This window comes from Dryas octopetala, chromosome 6, assembly GCF_963921425.1.
Source record: "Dryas octopetala chromosome 6, drDryOcto1.1, whole genome shotgun sequence".
Classification (NCBI taxonomy): domain Eukaryota; kingdom Viridiplantae; phylum Streptophyta; class Magnoliopsida; order Rosales; family Rosaceae; genus Dryas; species Dryas octopetala.
In genome coordinates, this window is record NC_141371.1 from 20,325,740 (window position 1) to 20,341,661 (window position 15,922).

The following is a 15,922-nucleotide window of genomic DNA, read 5'->3' on the forward strand; positions in this document are numbered from 1 at the left end:
GATTGCTCAATAAACAATTCCTCTCGGCTGACATGCACAAATATTCTGAGCAATGTTTGTTTTATCTCAAAAAGTGACTCAGCTCATCTCATCATCCTTATCTTTTTAGACAGCTGTCCCACTATCCAAAAAACTGTTAACAACTGTTTAACAACTTCCAAAAGCAAGTTATCCTAAACTATATATGTGACTATCAAACTTTAGGGATAAAGGACTAGCTTAATATAAAACGGGAAGTTGCAGACAATTGAAGGAACGCCTGTCAACACACATAACCAAAAGCCTTATTACAATGTGATTTTCAATTCAATTCCCAGCAAGCTTTTACATTTTCAAAGCTTTCTTAATTTCCATTTTTGTAGCTTTTTAAGGCCTTTCATTTGTATTTGATTTCTTTTTGTATTTTCTCCAAACTCCACACTTTTCAATATTTATATTTCTTTACTTTTTAGCATCTTTTACTGTTCTTCATCATTTTCCCATTTAATTTCTCAGTAATCTTTTAATTTCCTATCCAAACTCTCAGCACCCTTTACATTTTCTGCCTTTACTTTTCTTCAAGCTCCGGCCCTTTTATCATTTAAAGTAATTTCCTTGCCTTGCACTTGCTTATTTTGTTTCAGCATTATTATTGTTTTTTTTTTGTTCATTCCCAAAGTCCTAGATCGTCCTAGGTAAGAAAAGAACTTAGATTTTCTCTGTTCCTTTTCTATCGCACAGTTGTCTTTAGAAGTTAGGTTTTTTCATTTGGCGCATCGCATTTATTTTTATTCTTTTACACAACACGTACTTTTTCTATTCGGCTACACCAAGCCGAATAGTGGCATGCCCGCACTCAAAGGTTGGAAGCCTCGCCTCTTGTCCCGGCGAGGTGTTTTTGCAAAGATCTCGGCCCTCCACATGGTCATTGCATTTTTCTGCTAAAACACACAGATAATGCAAAAGAAAGAAAAATAATAATTACAGGAATTAGTATGTACCTTGCACTTCTGGTCTCGTTTACACCTTTTCCTTCCCCTAACAACCCCAATGGAGGATATACATGAGTTCAATGTTGAGAGTAATGTGGAGCAATGTCCCACATCGAAAAACTAGAGCTTAGCATATGTGCTTATAAGTCTTGGGCCTCTCCACCCATTGCCAATTGATTTTGGGTTGGATGCTCTAATTCTATCATTCAATAGTACAACAAATTGACTTATCTCAAAACAAACAAGAAAAATAAGACATGCAAACAATTGGACACACGATGCAGGACTAGATAAAATTGCCGATAGTCACCTAATACATTACCTCCAAAACCTTTTTTTTTTTTTAGGGGGATCGAACTTAGGTGCATTGTGGATAATTCTACAATCCTTCCAACTGCTACCTCCAAAACTCATTGAGTCGGGAATAAACGTGCGATCCTAATCACCACAGCGTGAAGACCGTTAGTAGTGTCAAAAAAATCTCATTACTTTGAAACACAAACAGGCTTACCAACTAAAAAGCCTACGACAAGGAGGAAAACTGACCTTGGGTGTGCCTGGCGCTTCATATGGACTATCACGATATGATGAGCCTTCTGCCTTCTTATATTCCAACTGATAACAATAAAACATAAGTTATAATATTACATTACTTAAGCAAGATACTCTTCATTTTTCAAACTGAAGTTTAACAACCAAGTGACAAGTGAAGAGAAATGAATTGCAACGGATGAAACAATGGCACAGTTGCTCAAATGTGTTCAAAAAACAGCATATAAGTAGCCACCTTACATAAACATTTGGAGATACAAATATATATATGCTGGTTCTATTTATACCCAAAAAAAAAAAAAGCTCATTTGACCCCTCTTAGTAGTTTTTGTTGATGAAGGTACAATTTTATCCTTGGTTATTATTTTTATGACAAATTTGCACATTTACCACCCAGACCATTAGGGTTTAGTGCATTTACCACCAAAACAAAAAAATTTACTAATTGTCATACAGGCTTTGCTCTGTGTAGCAATGTCACACCTACTGTCAATTTCATCTATTTTTCTGTTAAATTAAAGGGTGATTTCGATCGTCAAATCATAAAGAAATTTGCATATTTACCACCCAGACTATAGGGGTTGTGTGCATTTACCACCAAAAAAAAAAAGTTTACTAATTGCCATACATACTTTGCTCCGTGTAGCAATGTCACACCTACTATTACTTTCGTTCTTTTTTTTTTTTTTTTTGTAAAACTAAAGGGTGATTTCGTGAAATATATATAGGCTTTTAAAAAACTAAAAATAAATTAAAAAACATTTTATCTCATAAAAATATTTTAAATTAAATAAGAAATTAGCCCATCGCAATCCAATGCCGTCGCACAAGCCCAGCTCGTCTCTACCTCTTTGTCCGACGATGGTCACCGTCACTTCACCAAAGACATTGCTTTCACTATTGTGCTCGTGAGGCCTCGATCTATAAAATGAGTGTCCCCAACTCATATTTTAATGGATTTTAAAGGAATTTGCAGATTTCATAGATTCTATGAATTCTTATTAACTTCCATATAATTCATCAAAATTCAAGGGAAAAAGTCTTGAATTCTCACGGTCTTTGTTATTTGAACAAAATTCATTCTAATCCACCACTTAATGAAATCCAATATGAGTTTTTTAGAACATCTGAATTTCTAAGGAATCTATTAAAATCCAAGTTGGGAACACTTAGATTTCTATGAAATCCATTAAAAAATTGAGAACACCTGAATTTTTTTGGACTTTTAAGATCCATTAAAATCCGAGTTAGGGACACCCCCAACCCATACAATAATTCCACCTCTCAGCACCAGAAAATCACTAAACCTGCCGCATCCATTTTCTCTGCCACTGCCATTGGAGGGTGGTGGAGACCGTGGAGATATGCAGTGAGAAAGAAAAAAAGAGAAAGAAAGAAAGAGAGAGAAAGAGAAGGAGAAGAAGAGATAAAAGGAAGATTCGCCGGCGTCAAGGAAGGGGACGCTAACGTCAGAAAATGGGAGGGGCTGAGTGGTCGGGTGTAATCGGATAGGGGAGGGATTAAGTTGGGTTTTATTTATTTTTTCTAATTTGATTACAGTAAAATAAAACATTTTATTAAAGAAAATTTTAATGTTTTTAAATTCAAGGGTAAAATAGGAAATTTGGTGAAAATATGTTATGATTTTAACAAAAATTGTCACGTATGTGCCACATTACTACACGACACAAAGTGTGGGTGGCAAATAGTAAATTTTTTTGTTTGGGTGGTAATTGCACACTCCTCCTATATAGTCTGGATGGTAAATGTGCAAATTTTTTTATGATTTGACAAAATCACCCTTTAATTTAACAGAAAAATAGACGGAATTGACGGTAAGTGTAACATTGCTACACCGAGTAAAGTTTGTATGGCAATTAGCTACTAAAATTTTTTTGTTTGGGTGGTAAATGCATACACCCCTATAGTCTGAGTGATAAATGTGCAAATTTCTTTATTTTTATTACACTTTGGGGTAACACCTCACTTGGTTTAGGGAGTGCTGGTCGAAGCCCTGGGTTGTCTCTGAAGAGGATGAGGTGCGGTTGGGGTTGGGGCGGGTAGACGATCAAGGAAAACGAGAGGGAGAGGGTCCCTTAGACAAGCAATGATCGGAGAGGAAGGAGAGCACCTAAGAATCCAATGCCAGGAAAGCCACACCAGTTTTTGGAGATCAGAAGCTACACCAAGATGCCAGTTGAAAGGGCTTTTTTATTTTTCCCTTTCACTTTTTCCTTGGGGCAAAAAGTGGATTTAAATATTTACAAAAAAAACATAAAAGGGGGTCGAGTGAGCAATTTTGGGGATTCAAATAGGACCATCCAAATATATTCATTGATACATCATACATGTGAATGGAATATTTGACACTATAAATTACATATGAATATGAACAGTCCTTACAAAAGAAAAAAAAAATATTAGCTAAGGATTACCTGTTTTTTGAAGATTCAGTAGAGTCAGTATTTCTTTTCTTAATTAATCAACATGCTCTGAACAAACGGCTTTAATTAGTTGGAAGTTTGGAACTCTTGGTTCTAAATTAACCTGTAAAGATGAATGCACAATTTAAGCTATTTTTAAAGGTAATTTAAGTGAGAGAAAGGAAGATAATCATAGGACTTGTTGCTCATATAAACAAGTACTTAGGAATATTTAACATAGAAATATTCATGATAATCAAAGACCAAAAGGTCCAGTAGAGATTAATTTTTTATTTTTAATAAAGAAAAACTAAAGGAAAGGACAACCATAAATGAGCATAAATGATTCTGACTTTCAAATAAGATATAAAATACTACACCAAAAACTATATAGCTTCTCTGTTGGATGGAAATTTTAAAAATTTTTAAAAACAGAAGCATTGTCCAGAAATTCATACAGATCTGTGATAAGACAGATATTCCACTGAAACTAAATTTCCAAGTGATCTTAGCATGTATCATGATAAGGTAAGAAAAATTTAAACAAAAGTGAAATTAATAGAAAATTAGGAAACATACATAGCAGCGGCTAGGGGATATCTGAAAAAACAGCTGTGCAAGACAAAGATATACTTTGCTCAACCCACAAGTGTGACATGGAAATTAGCATATATTCTAAGTCATTAGTTTAAGAAGCATGGACAGACCCCGCAAGTTCTTGTAGACTTTGCTCAACCCGCTTGATAGTCCGAAGTCCTGCAGATGAGCTACCTTGCAGCTTGGATCATTTGTTCAAGTGCATATGTCCTAAGATACACCCGAAGCTGAAAATTTTTAAAACCAGTTAGACAGTAGTCTCAAGAAAAGGATATATTTTCTTACATATTTCAAAGAAATTAACTACAAAAAAACTTTAATAGACATCACTTTTTTAATATAAGTTTTTATAATAGTCGATATTATAAATATATAGATATCGGTTGATTTTTTTGGCGATGTCTTAATCCATTAACATATCACCAGATTTTTATTTTGATGTCTTAAGTTTTCCATTTTGATTAACAATTGGTTAAAAACTAATATCTAAACCTTTAACTTATATCTAAGATGAAAAGTTAAGGTAACGATCCCACCTAAATTTCACTAGGAATTTAACATTTTATTGGTTATGGACCTAAGAAACACAAAGGAAAGTTGAGTTGTGAGACCCAATATAACTTTTGTAAATTAATTTGGAGACAATGATAAGTCTTGGAGTTTATAGTGATTTATTTGAGGTTAAAATGATTTTTGGAGATTAAATTTAAGTTATCAATGATTTATTGAGAATTATTTGGAAGCATTTAAATTAAGTTGAATAAGTTTTGGGGACTCAAAATTTGAAATTAAGGCGGTAGGAAAATGGTATAAGGCAAGAGGAGCCCATAGGAATTTACAGAATATTTTTCGGACATTGAATCCATTATTTGTGAATTGTTTAAGTTTTGGACGATTATGCCCTTAATGAGGAATTTTGGATTTTAAAGAAAATTAATTGGAAAGTATTTTTAAAAATAACAAATAAGTCAATAAAACATTTCAAAATTACAGATTAGTCAATATGTAATTTGAGTTCCCAAAATGGTCAATGTGATATTATCAAAAATTACATTTTAATCAATGACCTAGTCCAGTATCACATTTACTTTAAATAGTAATTTTGTTCATTTACATTTTTACCCTTGTGTTCATTTTAGTCTTCACACGCGCCCCCTTTTTGATTAAATCACTCATCTGCATTTCCTCACTCTCTGTCTGTCTGTCTGTCTGTCTGTCTCTCTCTCTCTCTCTCTCTCTCTCTCTCTCTCTCTCTCTCTCTCTCTCTCTCTCTCTCTCTCTCTCTCTCTCTCTCTTCGCACACTTCCATTGATTCACATCACGAAGCATTGCTGCTTTCACAATAGCCGGAGCTTAGTCCATACAATCACCGCCATGTTCGTACCAACCGTTGCCACGTTGTCTTATTAATCAATTATACATAGCTTATTAATCAATTAATTCATGTATAGTTTAATGCTTTAATTGCTATTATTGGAGGTTTTGTTCGATCGAAGGAGGTTTGAATCGAGTTCAAGCGTTCGTCATTTGGTCACAATCGTCGTCTTCATCGCAGTCAATCAGATTGACATTGAAATTGAAGGTACGAATGCTTATTAATCCTTATTAATCAATTAATTCATGTTTAGTTTAATGCTTATTAGTCCTGAATGTCTCTCATTTCGTATGTCTTAAACTTTTGGCTTCTTGAAGATGAAAGTGTAACGCCCCGAACCTCGGGCCCATAAATACACTGAAACTTTGACCTTTAAACCTCTTTTCAAAGAATGAGCCATGCACTTAACATAATAAATATATTTGATAAATCATAGTGTGAGTCCAAAATATTTATGTAAAATTCACTGTATAAAATCGATTAAATCAAATTAAAATGGGTCCCGCAGCATCGACGTGGTACGGTCCGACCTCGGTGGTCGCTATTACCTGGGGGAACGTCAAAAACAAAATTTTGAGAAAAACTCTCAGTGAGTGGACAAAATAAACTTCAAAACCTTTCATTTGAAAACCATTTTATAAAACTACTCATTCTCTTTGAAAACCCCCAATTTTTTTTTAATACGTTTTGAAACTTATCCCAAATGACCAAAAGATGGAAATATATCAAATATTCGTTGTAATGAACTCTTTCACAACTTAACAAATACCTTACATCATCAACATAATTCCAATAGAAAGGTTCTAGATAACAACTTCAACTTTGAAATTCCTTTTGAACATAGAAAATAATTAAAAATGTTTTTATCTAATAAAGTTTTTAGTAAAAAAGTTGGTCATATAAGCACCCAATTAACAGGCTCCACATTGGTACCGTACAAGACTGTTGCACCAAGTAGACCGTCTACATAACCTTCCACTCGCACCGTCGCAACACCGTCATACGAGTGGACTTACAGTGGCCCTTGTACCGTCAATTCGCCGTCGTACAATAAGCCAAAGTGTCGTACATGCATGTAGATTGCCTTTCCACCCGCACCGTCGCAACGCCGTCATGCGAGTGGACTTACGGTGTCCCTTGTACCGTCGCAACGCCGTCATACAAGTGGACATACAGTGGCCTTTGTACCGTCGAATCGCCGTCGTACAACAAGCCAAAATGTCGTACGTGCACGTAGACTACCCCCAAAGGGCGAGGCATCCCGGCACACAGCCCAAAGCCTATGTGTGTGCCGTTATGGGTCACAAAGACCTATCTGTATTTGTACCTGTGGGTGAGGGTACTTATATGGCGATTTGAAAATCGCTCTGCCACTTTCTAAAACCATTCTTGTAAATAGATAAAGTCAACGATTTCTTAAGCTTTTCACAAATCCTCAAATCATGCAATTAATAAATCGTCTCAAAATAATATAGCTCTTAAAACCATGAAATCAAATGTCAAGCCAAAACATTATAAATTCATTAAAAATAAGAATAAATCTCAAATTCAATTCTCAATGGATTATATTGGAAAAAAAATAAATAAATAATCATTCGGAAACCATAAACCTCTTCATATCAAAATCAAACTCACTATTTAACAAATCCAAGTAAAGCTCAAGGCAACAAGTAAGAATTTAAATCATGAAACTTCATAAAAACATTTATAAAAAAGAACAAAGTCCACTCACATATCCAAAATAAATCCCAAACTTAAAAAAAAAAGAAACTTGTCCGAGGCTCACTTCGATTCAGAAAGCTCGTCCTAGAGTGAAATCGGTATTAACAAGGTCTCAAACTTGTCACACCCCTCGCCAAATACTCAACTCGATTCAATTAAAGCACATTCCAAGGTTATTGATTGTCCAAGTAATAGCAATTCATCACATTTGTACATTCCATAGCAATCCACTTATCAAATCAATAGTAAAACATTAGCAATTAAATGGTCAATCCCTAGCAATTCATATAGTGCACTAACAACACAAAAACATCATCCGAACAAGTTCTGGAGTTTGTCAATTCATGTAAACATGTCAAACAATGTAAAACTTATTCGCTCCCCACAATTATCTTTTCAATTTAATTTAGGTAAATAAGAACAAGGTATTCTCAATATCTCCAATCACGTTCTGTTCCGTTCCGTTTCTCGAGGGTTACGTAAAATGACCAAACTACTCTTAGAACTTAACCAAAAGCCTAGGGTTTACTCAAACGTTATCTCGAAACTAAATCGATTAGTTTTAGTGAAATGAATACGAATGCCCTCATCGGTAAAATACCAAATTAAGATTCCAGGTTTTGGATTTTGGGTTCATAAATCGAAATGGCATCGGATTACAAATTCTCCCGAGCCAACGTACCTGTTAAGACCAGACAACCAACAATATACAATAGATTCTTCAACTAAAAATCAACCCAAATTCAACCTAGGCACTTCAATTGGATGAAAAACAACTTAGAAATCATTCAAGTAGGCTCAATTCAAGGTAAACCCGAAATGGGTCAAACCCCATAAATTCAAATTTCTACTTTCACAAAATTGAACAATCAGACCAAGGGGAAAACAAAGCCAATACCTAGAGGATCGTTTTTCGTAACTGGATCGCCGACCAACTGTCGCCGGAAACGGCCGAAATCGACGGCGGAAGCCGCCGGCCTTTCTGTCGTCGATTCGCCGCTGTGGGCAGTCGCCGGAGCAAGGGGTGGCACCACTGAACTCGCCGGAGCCTGGGGAAGAGAACCCAAGTGGTCGCCGGCCTCGAACTCGTCGGAAAAGTCGAGTTGCCGTCGGAGAGCTTCGTTCAGAAACGGCGTCGCTGCGTCGCCGTTGCGGCTTGGTTGGCTGATCGGACCCCACTGGAAGGTCGGCGGCGTGGAGACGAGTTCAACGCCAGTCGGATCACTGAAATCCGATGCCGGACAACCGAAGGTCGAAGAGAGAGATCGGGGGGGGGGGAGAGAGAAAAACCAGCGGGGAGAGAGAATAATGCCCCCAGAATTTTCTGGATTTGAGTATTTAAAACTCCTTATATAAAATTACAAAATTGCCTCTCCATTCAAATGCCCATATCTCTCAAACCCTAACTCTTATTTATGCGTGCTTCGTGTCTACGAACTCGTGAACTCGAGATCTAACCGACGGGCCCAAAGTCAAAGACGAAAGCCCACTAACTTTAAAAGTCAACTTTGGGTCAATCCCAATTTAAAACAAAATTTAAAATAAATCCAAAACCTTTTTAAATTCCAAATAAATTCTTAAAATGATTAAAATAAATTCTCTAATTATTTAAAATAAAACTTTGAAAAATACGGGATCTCACAGAAAGGTATAAATATTAGCATTTTATAATGGCTTAATTATCGATTTACCACTCAAAACTGTAACTCATTCCACATTACCACCTGAAAGTTTTTTTGTCTCAGATTACCACCTGTAACTTACATCCGTGTCCCATTTTCCCTTGTTCTGACAACAATTCCGTTAAAAATGCTAACTTGGCCGTTAATGCTCGCCACATATCACATCTTTTCTTGTATTTTCTGATTTTTTTATTTTCCTATTTTTATAAACTTTGAAAATTAATTAAAAATAGCTCTGAACTCAGAAAAATACACGAAAAATTTCTACGGACTCATCTTGACTAGTGCTAATTTATTATGCAGTCAAGATATCAATTTTCTCTCTAAAAATTTTCAGAAAATTTGGGAAGTCCAAATTTATTTCTACAAAATTAAAATACTTTACACTCTTTGGAAATTTATAGGATAATCTCCCGAACTCTAAAAAATATGAGGTCTGCACCGTTAGTCTTTTAAAAACTAACAATACCTTTCTTGTGAACACTTGCTACCCAAAAGACCTCTCGGTCTTAGAGGAAAATAAATTTCCCTTTATAAAATGAATTCTAGAAAAATTCTAGAATTTCTACAAAGTCTCAAAATAATTCTCTAAAATAGGCTTTTGGTAATTTCCAAAATATTTTTGAGAATTCGTCCGAGAGTTTATGAAAATTATAGAATTTATTTAATATAGGGAAATTTATTTTAATTTTTGTTGTAAATAAAAAGAATTTTGAGAGAAAAGATGAGAGAACAATGTGTCTTTTTCCATTCCATAGAGCCTCTATTTATAGGTTTCAAGTGATAAACATTTACATCAGATATAACTCTTATGATAAATACATTATCACTAAGATAAATACGGGAAAATAGGATGAGTATTTATCTAGCTAATATCATATGATTATCTACGAAGATAAATACATGAAATGTGGTATGTAATTATTTGATGAGGACATTCACATTATCTGCAACACTCCCCCTTGGATGTCCGCAAATCAATGATGAGCTGCCTCGTTAAAACCTTGCTAGGAAAACCCAGTGGGATAAAACCTAAGCGAAGGAAAAAGAGTACAACCTTGTCTTGATCATTGAAATAGCGTTGGACGTGCTTATGTTGCCTCATTAAAACCTTGCTAGGAAAAATCATGTGGGATAAAAACCTAGTCGAAGGAAAAAGAGTACAACCCGCATATGTCCGATGTACTTGGATGCTCCCCCTGATGATTGCATCCATTAATTTAATAGTTGAGAAAGTCGACGAAGTCCAATACCATGTACAAATTTCTGAAATGAACATTTTGGTAAAGCTTTGGTGAAGAGATCTGTAAGGTTGTCACAAGAACGGATCTGTTTGACTTCGATTTCCCGGTTCTTCTCAAGTTCATGCGTGTAGAAGAATCTTGGTGAAATGTGCTTGGTTCTATCACCTTTGATGTATCCTCCTTTGATTTGAGCAATACAAGCAGCATTGTCCTCATACATGATAGTTGGAATATCTGTTATTAGAGGTAGATCACAAGGACTATGGATATGTCGTATTACTGATCTTAACCAAACACATTCTCGACTTGCTTCGTGGAGGGCAAGTATTTCTGAGTGATTGAAAGATGTAGCGACCAATGTTTGTTTTGTAGATCTCCATGAAATCACAGTATTTCCACAAGTAAATATATATCTAGTTTGGGAGCGACCTTTGTGCGGGTCGGATAGATATCCAGAGTTCGCATATCCAACAAAATTTGTGCCATTGGGGGATTCACTTGAAAAAAATAAGCCCATATCAGTTGTTCCACGAAGATAGCGTAAGATATGCTTAATACCATTTCAATGTCGATGTGTTGGAGTGGAGCTATATCTTGCTAACAAGTTTACCAAAAAAGCTATGTGTGGTCTTGTACATTGTGCTAAGTATAGTAAAGCACCTATTGCACTGAGATATGGTACTTCTGGACCAATGACCCTTTCATTATCTTATTTAGGACGAAATGGGTCTTTCTTAGTGTCAAGAGACCGAACAACCATTGGGGTACTCAACAGATGAGCTTTATCCATATTAAAGCGTTTCAATACCTTTTCGGTATATGTTGATTGATGGACAAGGATTCCTTTGTCACAATGCTCGATCTGCAGGCTGAGACAGTATTTGGTTTTCCCAAGGTCTTTCATCTCGAATTCATCTTTTAAGTACTCGGCAGTTTTTATGAGCTCTTCAGGAGTTCCAATTAAGTTCATATCATCGACATAAACTGCCACTATGGCAAAACAAAAATTTGACTTCTTTATGAACACACATGGTCATATAGGATCATTGATATATCCTTCTCTTATCAAATATTCACTAAGACGATTGTACCACATTCGTCCAGATTGTTTTAACCCATATAGTGATCGTCTCAATTTGATAGAGTACATATTTCGTGGTTTTGTTTTAATTGCTTCAGGCAATTTGAGTCCTTCTGGGACTTTCAATAACAACATCCATAAGTTGCATGTCGAGTTTTTCTGAAACTACCAGACTTATCAAATATCTGAATGTGATTGCATCCATAACAGGAGAGTATGTTTCATCAAAGTCAATTCCAGGCCTTTGAGAAAAACCTTGTGCAACTAGTCGTACTTTATATCTTGCAATCTCATTTTTCTCATTACGCTTTCTCGTAAACACCCACTTGTAACCTACAGGGTTCACATTGTGCGGTGTTTGGACTACAGGTCCAAATACGCCACGTTTTTCTAAAGAGTTCAACTCAGCCTGAAATATTGCATCTTTCCATTTAGGCCAATCATGCCTATGTCTGCAATCATCAACAGATCTAGGTTCAAGATTATCATCAGCTTTAATGATCTCAGTGGCTACTGCGAATGAAAATATATCATCAATGATCATTTCATCGCGATCCCACAGTTCATCATTGCATGCAAAATTTATAGAAATCTCTTTATTGTTAGGTACATGTGCCTCTTCTGGGGCTTGGGTCTCATTATGGACCATTTTTTGTTCTAAGACTGAACAATCATTAAGTGTGGGTTCCCTATTTTTGCTGGAATTTACTTTTAATTTCCTCTTCTGGGGAACTGTATCTTTTGAACCTATTGGTCTGCCACGCTTCAGGCGTGCAACAGAAGAATCATTTGTTGGCACATTTGATTGTCCAACTGGGACATCAATCCTTGCGGGTGTATTCATAGCTGGTATATGTCATTTTGTCACTTTTGCTATCTCTGTAAATGCATATGGCATTTGATTAGCAATCTTTTGAAGATCAACTATCCGTTGTACTTCATTTTCACATTGCATAGAACGAGGATCAAAATGAGACATAATGGATACATTCCACGATAATTCACGCCGTTTTTCAAGAACGGTGGTCTTTTCTCCCTCTAACGGCGGGAAGACTGTTTCATCAAAGTGACAATCCGCAAAACGTGCCGTAAAGATATCACCCGTTAAGGGTTCGAGATATCTAATGATAGAGAATGAATCAAAACCAATATATATCCCCAGCCTCCGTTGAGGACCCATTTTAGTGCGTTGTGGAGGTGAAATAGGTACATATACGACACACCAAAAAGTCTGTAAATGTGAAATATTTGGCTGGCTCCCAAGTGCTAATTGTAAAGGGGAGTATTGATAATCATTCACCGGTCTCAGTCGAACTAATGACGCAGCATGTAAAATAGCATGTCCCCATGCGTAAACTTGCAACTTTGATTGCATAAGCAAAGTACGAGCAATCAATTGAAGGCGCTTGATAAAAGCTTCTGCTAAACCATTTTGGGTATGGACATGAGGAACAGGATGTTCAACATCAATGCCAATCGACATGCAATAGTCATTAAAGACTTGAGACATATATTCACCAGCATTGTCAAGTCAAATCGACTTGATAGGATTATCTGGAAACTGGGCTCGTAATTTAATTATCTGAGTCAATAGCCTAGCAAATGCAACATTATGAGTTGACAAGAGGCAAACATGTGACCATCTACTGGATGCGTCAACTAGAACCATAAAATAACGAAATGGACCACATGATGGTTGGATGGGCCCACAAATGTCCTCTTGAATTCTTTGCAGAAATGATGGAGATTCTATATCAAGCTTTAAGGGAGATGGTCTGATAACCAACTTTCCTTGTGAAGCTGTGCAAAGATTTTTGTTAGATCCAACTAGATGTTGAGTCGTTAATGGATGCCCACAAGAATTTGAAATAATCCTACGCATCATAGTGGATCCAGGATGACCCAACCAATCATGCCAAAGCATGAAAATATCTAGGTCAATGAACTTCGGGTTCATGACAGCATGGGCCTCAATAAATTTTATAGTTGTATAATACAACCTAGATGAGAAAGCAGGGTTTCTCCAATATACGCTTCTGGCTATAAATATTGGATGTAATGCAAAGATATTTAGCATTATGCTCAGTTGTGGTTTCAATGTGATAACCATTTAAACAAATATCTTTAAAACTAAGCAGATTTCTTCTAGATCTGCTTCAGTATAGAGCATTGCTAATGAACAGTTGAGTTCCATTGGGTAACGTAATGTGGGCTCTTCCGGAGCCTTCTATCAGGTTTACAGAACCTGATATAGTGGTTACCCTAGCTTTTGTTAATGCTATATTGGAAAATTACTTCCTATCTCGAAGTATAGTGTGCGTAGTCGCACTGTCTACAAGACAAATATCTTTGCCATGATTTTGACCACCGCAATCCATATTTAATGCCTTCTAATAAAATAAATGAAAATAATTACTTTCAATTTAAAGAAATAACTACGACATTTTATTCGATAATAAAAAATTATTCTGACAGGTGCAAAACCTGAAAAACAACTAAATAAAAGTAACAGATGCAAATGTGAAACTAATCCTAAGGAAAGCAATAAACTGATTAAATAAACGACAAATTAATTGGGATGGACAACCCCACCACCAATCATAGCATCAAAAGACTTTGGATCGGTGTCAGCGAAGAAATCAGAGACATCAAGATGACTTATGTCCACTGGGTCTGAAGTGTCCATTGGGTCATGAACTTAGTCAACATAATTGACTTCAACCTTTCCCTTTAAAGAGGCTTGGTAAAGGTCTACCAAGTGCTTGGGCATGCGACAGGCACGCGACCAATGTCCAGTTCCACCACACCTGTGACAGGCACCCTCAGAAGCTTTAGGGGCTTTGTCCATTTAACCTTTCCCTTTGTGTTGCTTGTTCCACTTCTGGTGGGTATGTGATGCTTGCGTATTTTTAAGACCCAAGTTATTATTGCGACCACCTTGACCATTACGGCCCCTATTACCACTTTCTTGTCCTTGACCACGCCCATAGCCACGACCAAGACCACGGCTACGAGATGAAGTAGCATTCACTTCAGGGAATGATACCACCCCAGTTGGACGAGATTGGTGGTTCCTCATCATGAGCTCATTGTTTTGCTCAGCAAGGAGAAGACAAGAGATTAGTTCAGAGTACTTCTTGAACCCAGGCTCACGGTATTGCTGCTGCAAGAGCACATTTGAAGCATGGAAAGTGGTGAAAGTTTTCTCCAACAATTCTGCATTAGTCATTTTCTCACCACATAATTTGAGTTGAGAACTTATTCGAAAAAGTGCAGAATTGTACTCAGAAACTGTCTTGAAATCTTGTAGACGCAAATGCATCCAATCATGACGTGCCTTAGGGAGGATCACAGTTTTCTAGTGATCATATCTCTCTTTCAGATTATCCCAGAGAGTCAGCGGATCTTTGACAGTGAGATACTCACTCTTCAACCCTTCATGAATATGATGGAGAAGAAAGATCAAGGCTTTGGCATGGTCCTACGGGGACGCTTTATTGCCTTCTTGGATAGTGTTACAAAGATTCATGGATTCAAGATAGATATCAGCATCAAGGACCCAGGACAAATAGTTCTTTCCAGAGATGTCGAGTTCAACAAATTCTCGTTTGGTCAATTTCGTCATTTTCTACATCAAGAAAATAGATATTTAGAACTCATGAAAAATAATTATAGAACTTTAGGTTCTTAATATTTCCAATATATATACACATATACCAAAAACTTCAGGTTTAAGGTAAAAGAAGCCATAAATACAATTAGAACTTCAGGTTCTAAAATCTTCGCATATCTTATTCGAACTTCAGGTTCATTGATATAAGAACATATAAAGTTAATTTAGAACTTCATGTTCTATGGCATATATTTGAATTTCAGGTTCAAAATATGAATCAATTGAGTAATAAATAATTGATAAAGTAATGGTACAAATAAAAGACTTAGGAACAATAGTAGATAAGTCACGTATGAAAGTATAGCCATATATATAAACATCAGTATAATTGCATAAAGAAATTTAATTAACAGTATAAATAACTCATGCAATTCGTGTTAACAACAATGGTGGAATCAAAACAGTATTTGACATGAAAGAAAGAAAGAATACAAAACAATCAATTAAACTAGATAGGTAGTTCTACTTCTACACGTAATTGGTTGTAGTCAAAACAAACTTTAGATTGAATACTATTCTATTAGAAAAAGCATTCAGTGAGGCCAAGTTTGAAAACCAATCATAATTGTTTACATAGAATGTTTTTCTATAGAGAATAACAA

General features: G+C 36.0%; 1 protein-coding gene and 1 pseudogene across 1 annotated transcript; both read right to left on the minus strand.

Moving 5' to 3' along the window:
• Nucleotides 1-12,503: 12,503 nt before the first annotated feature.
• LOC147283154 (uncharacterized) lies at nt 12,504-13,130 on the minus strand. The gene has a single exon (XM_086248371.1). It carries the CDS (start codon nt 13,128-13,130, stop codon nt 12,504-12,506), a length of 627 nt encoding a protein of 208 aa, XP_086104497.1.
• Nucleotides 13,131-14,345: 1,215 nt separating this feature from the next.
• LOC147283155 (uncharacterized) lies at nt 14,346-15,272 on the minus strand (annotated as a pseudogene).
• Nucleotides 15,273-15,922: the final 650 nt, after the last annotated feature.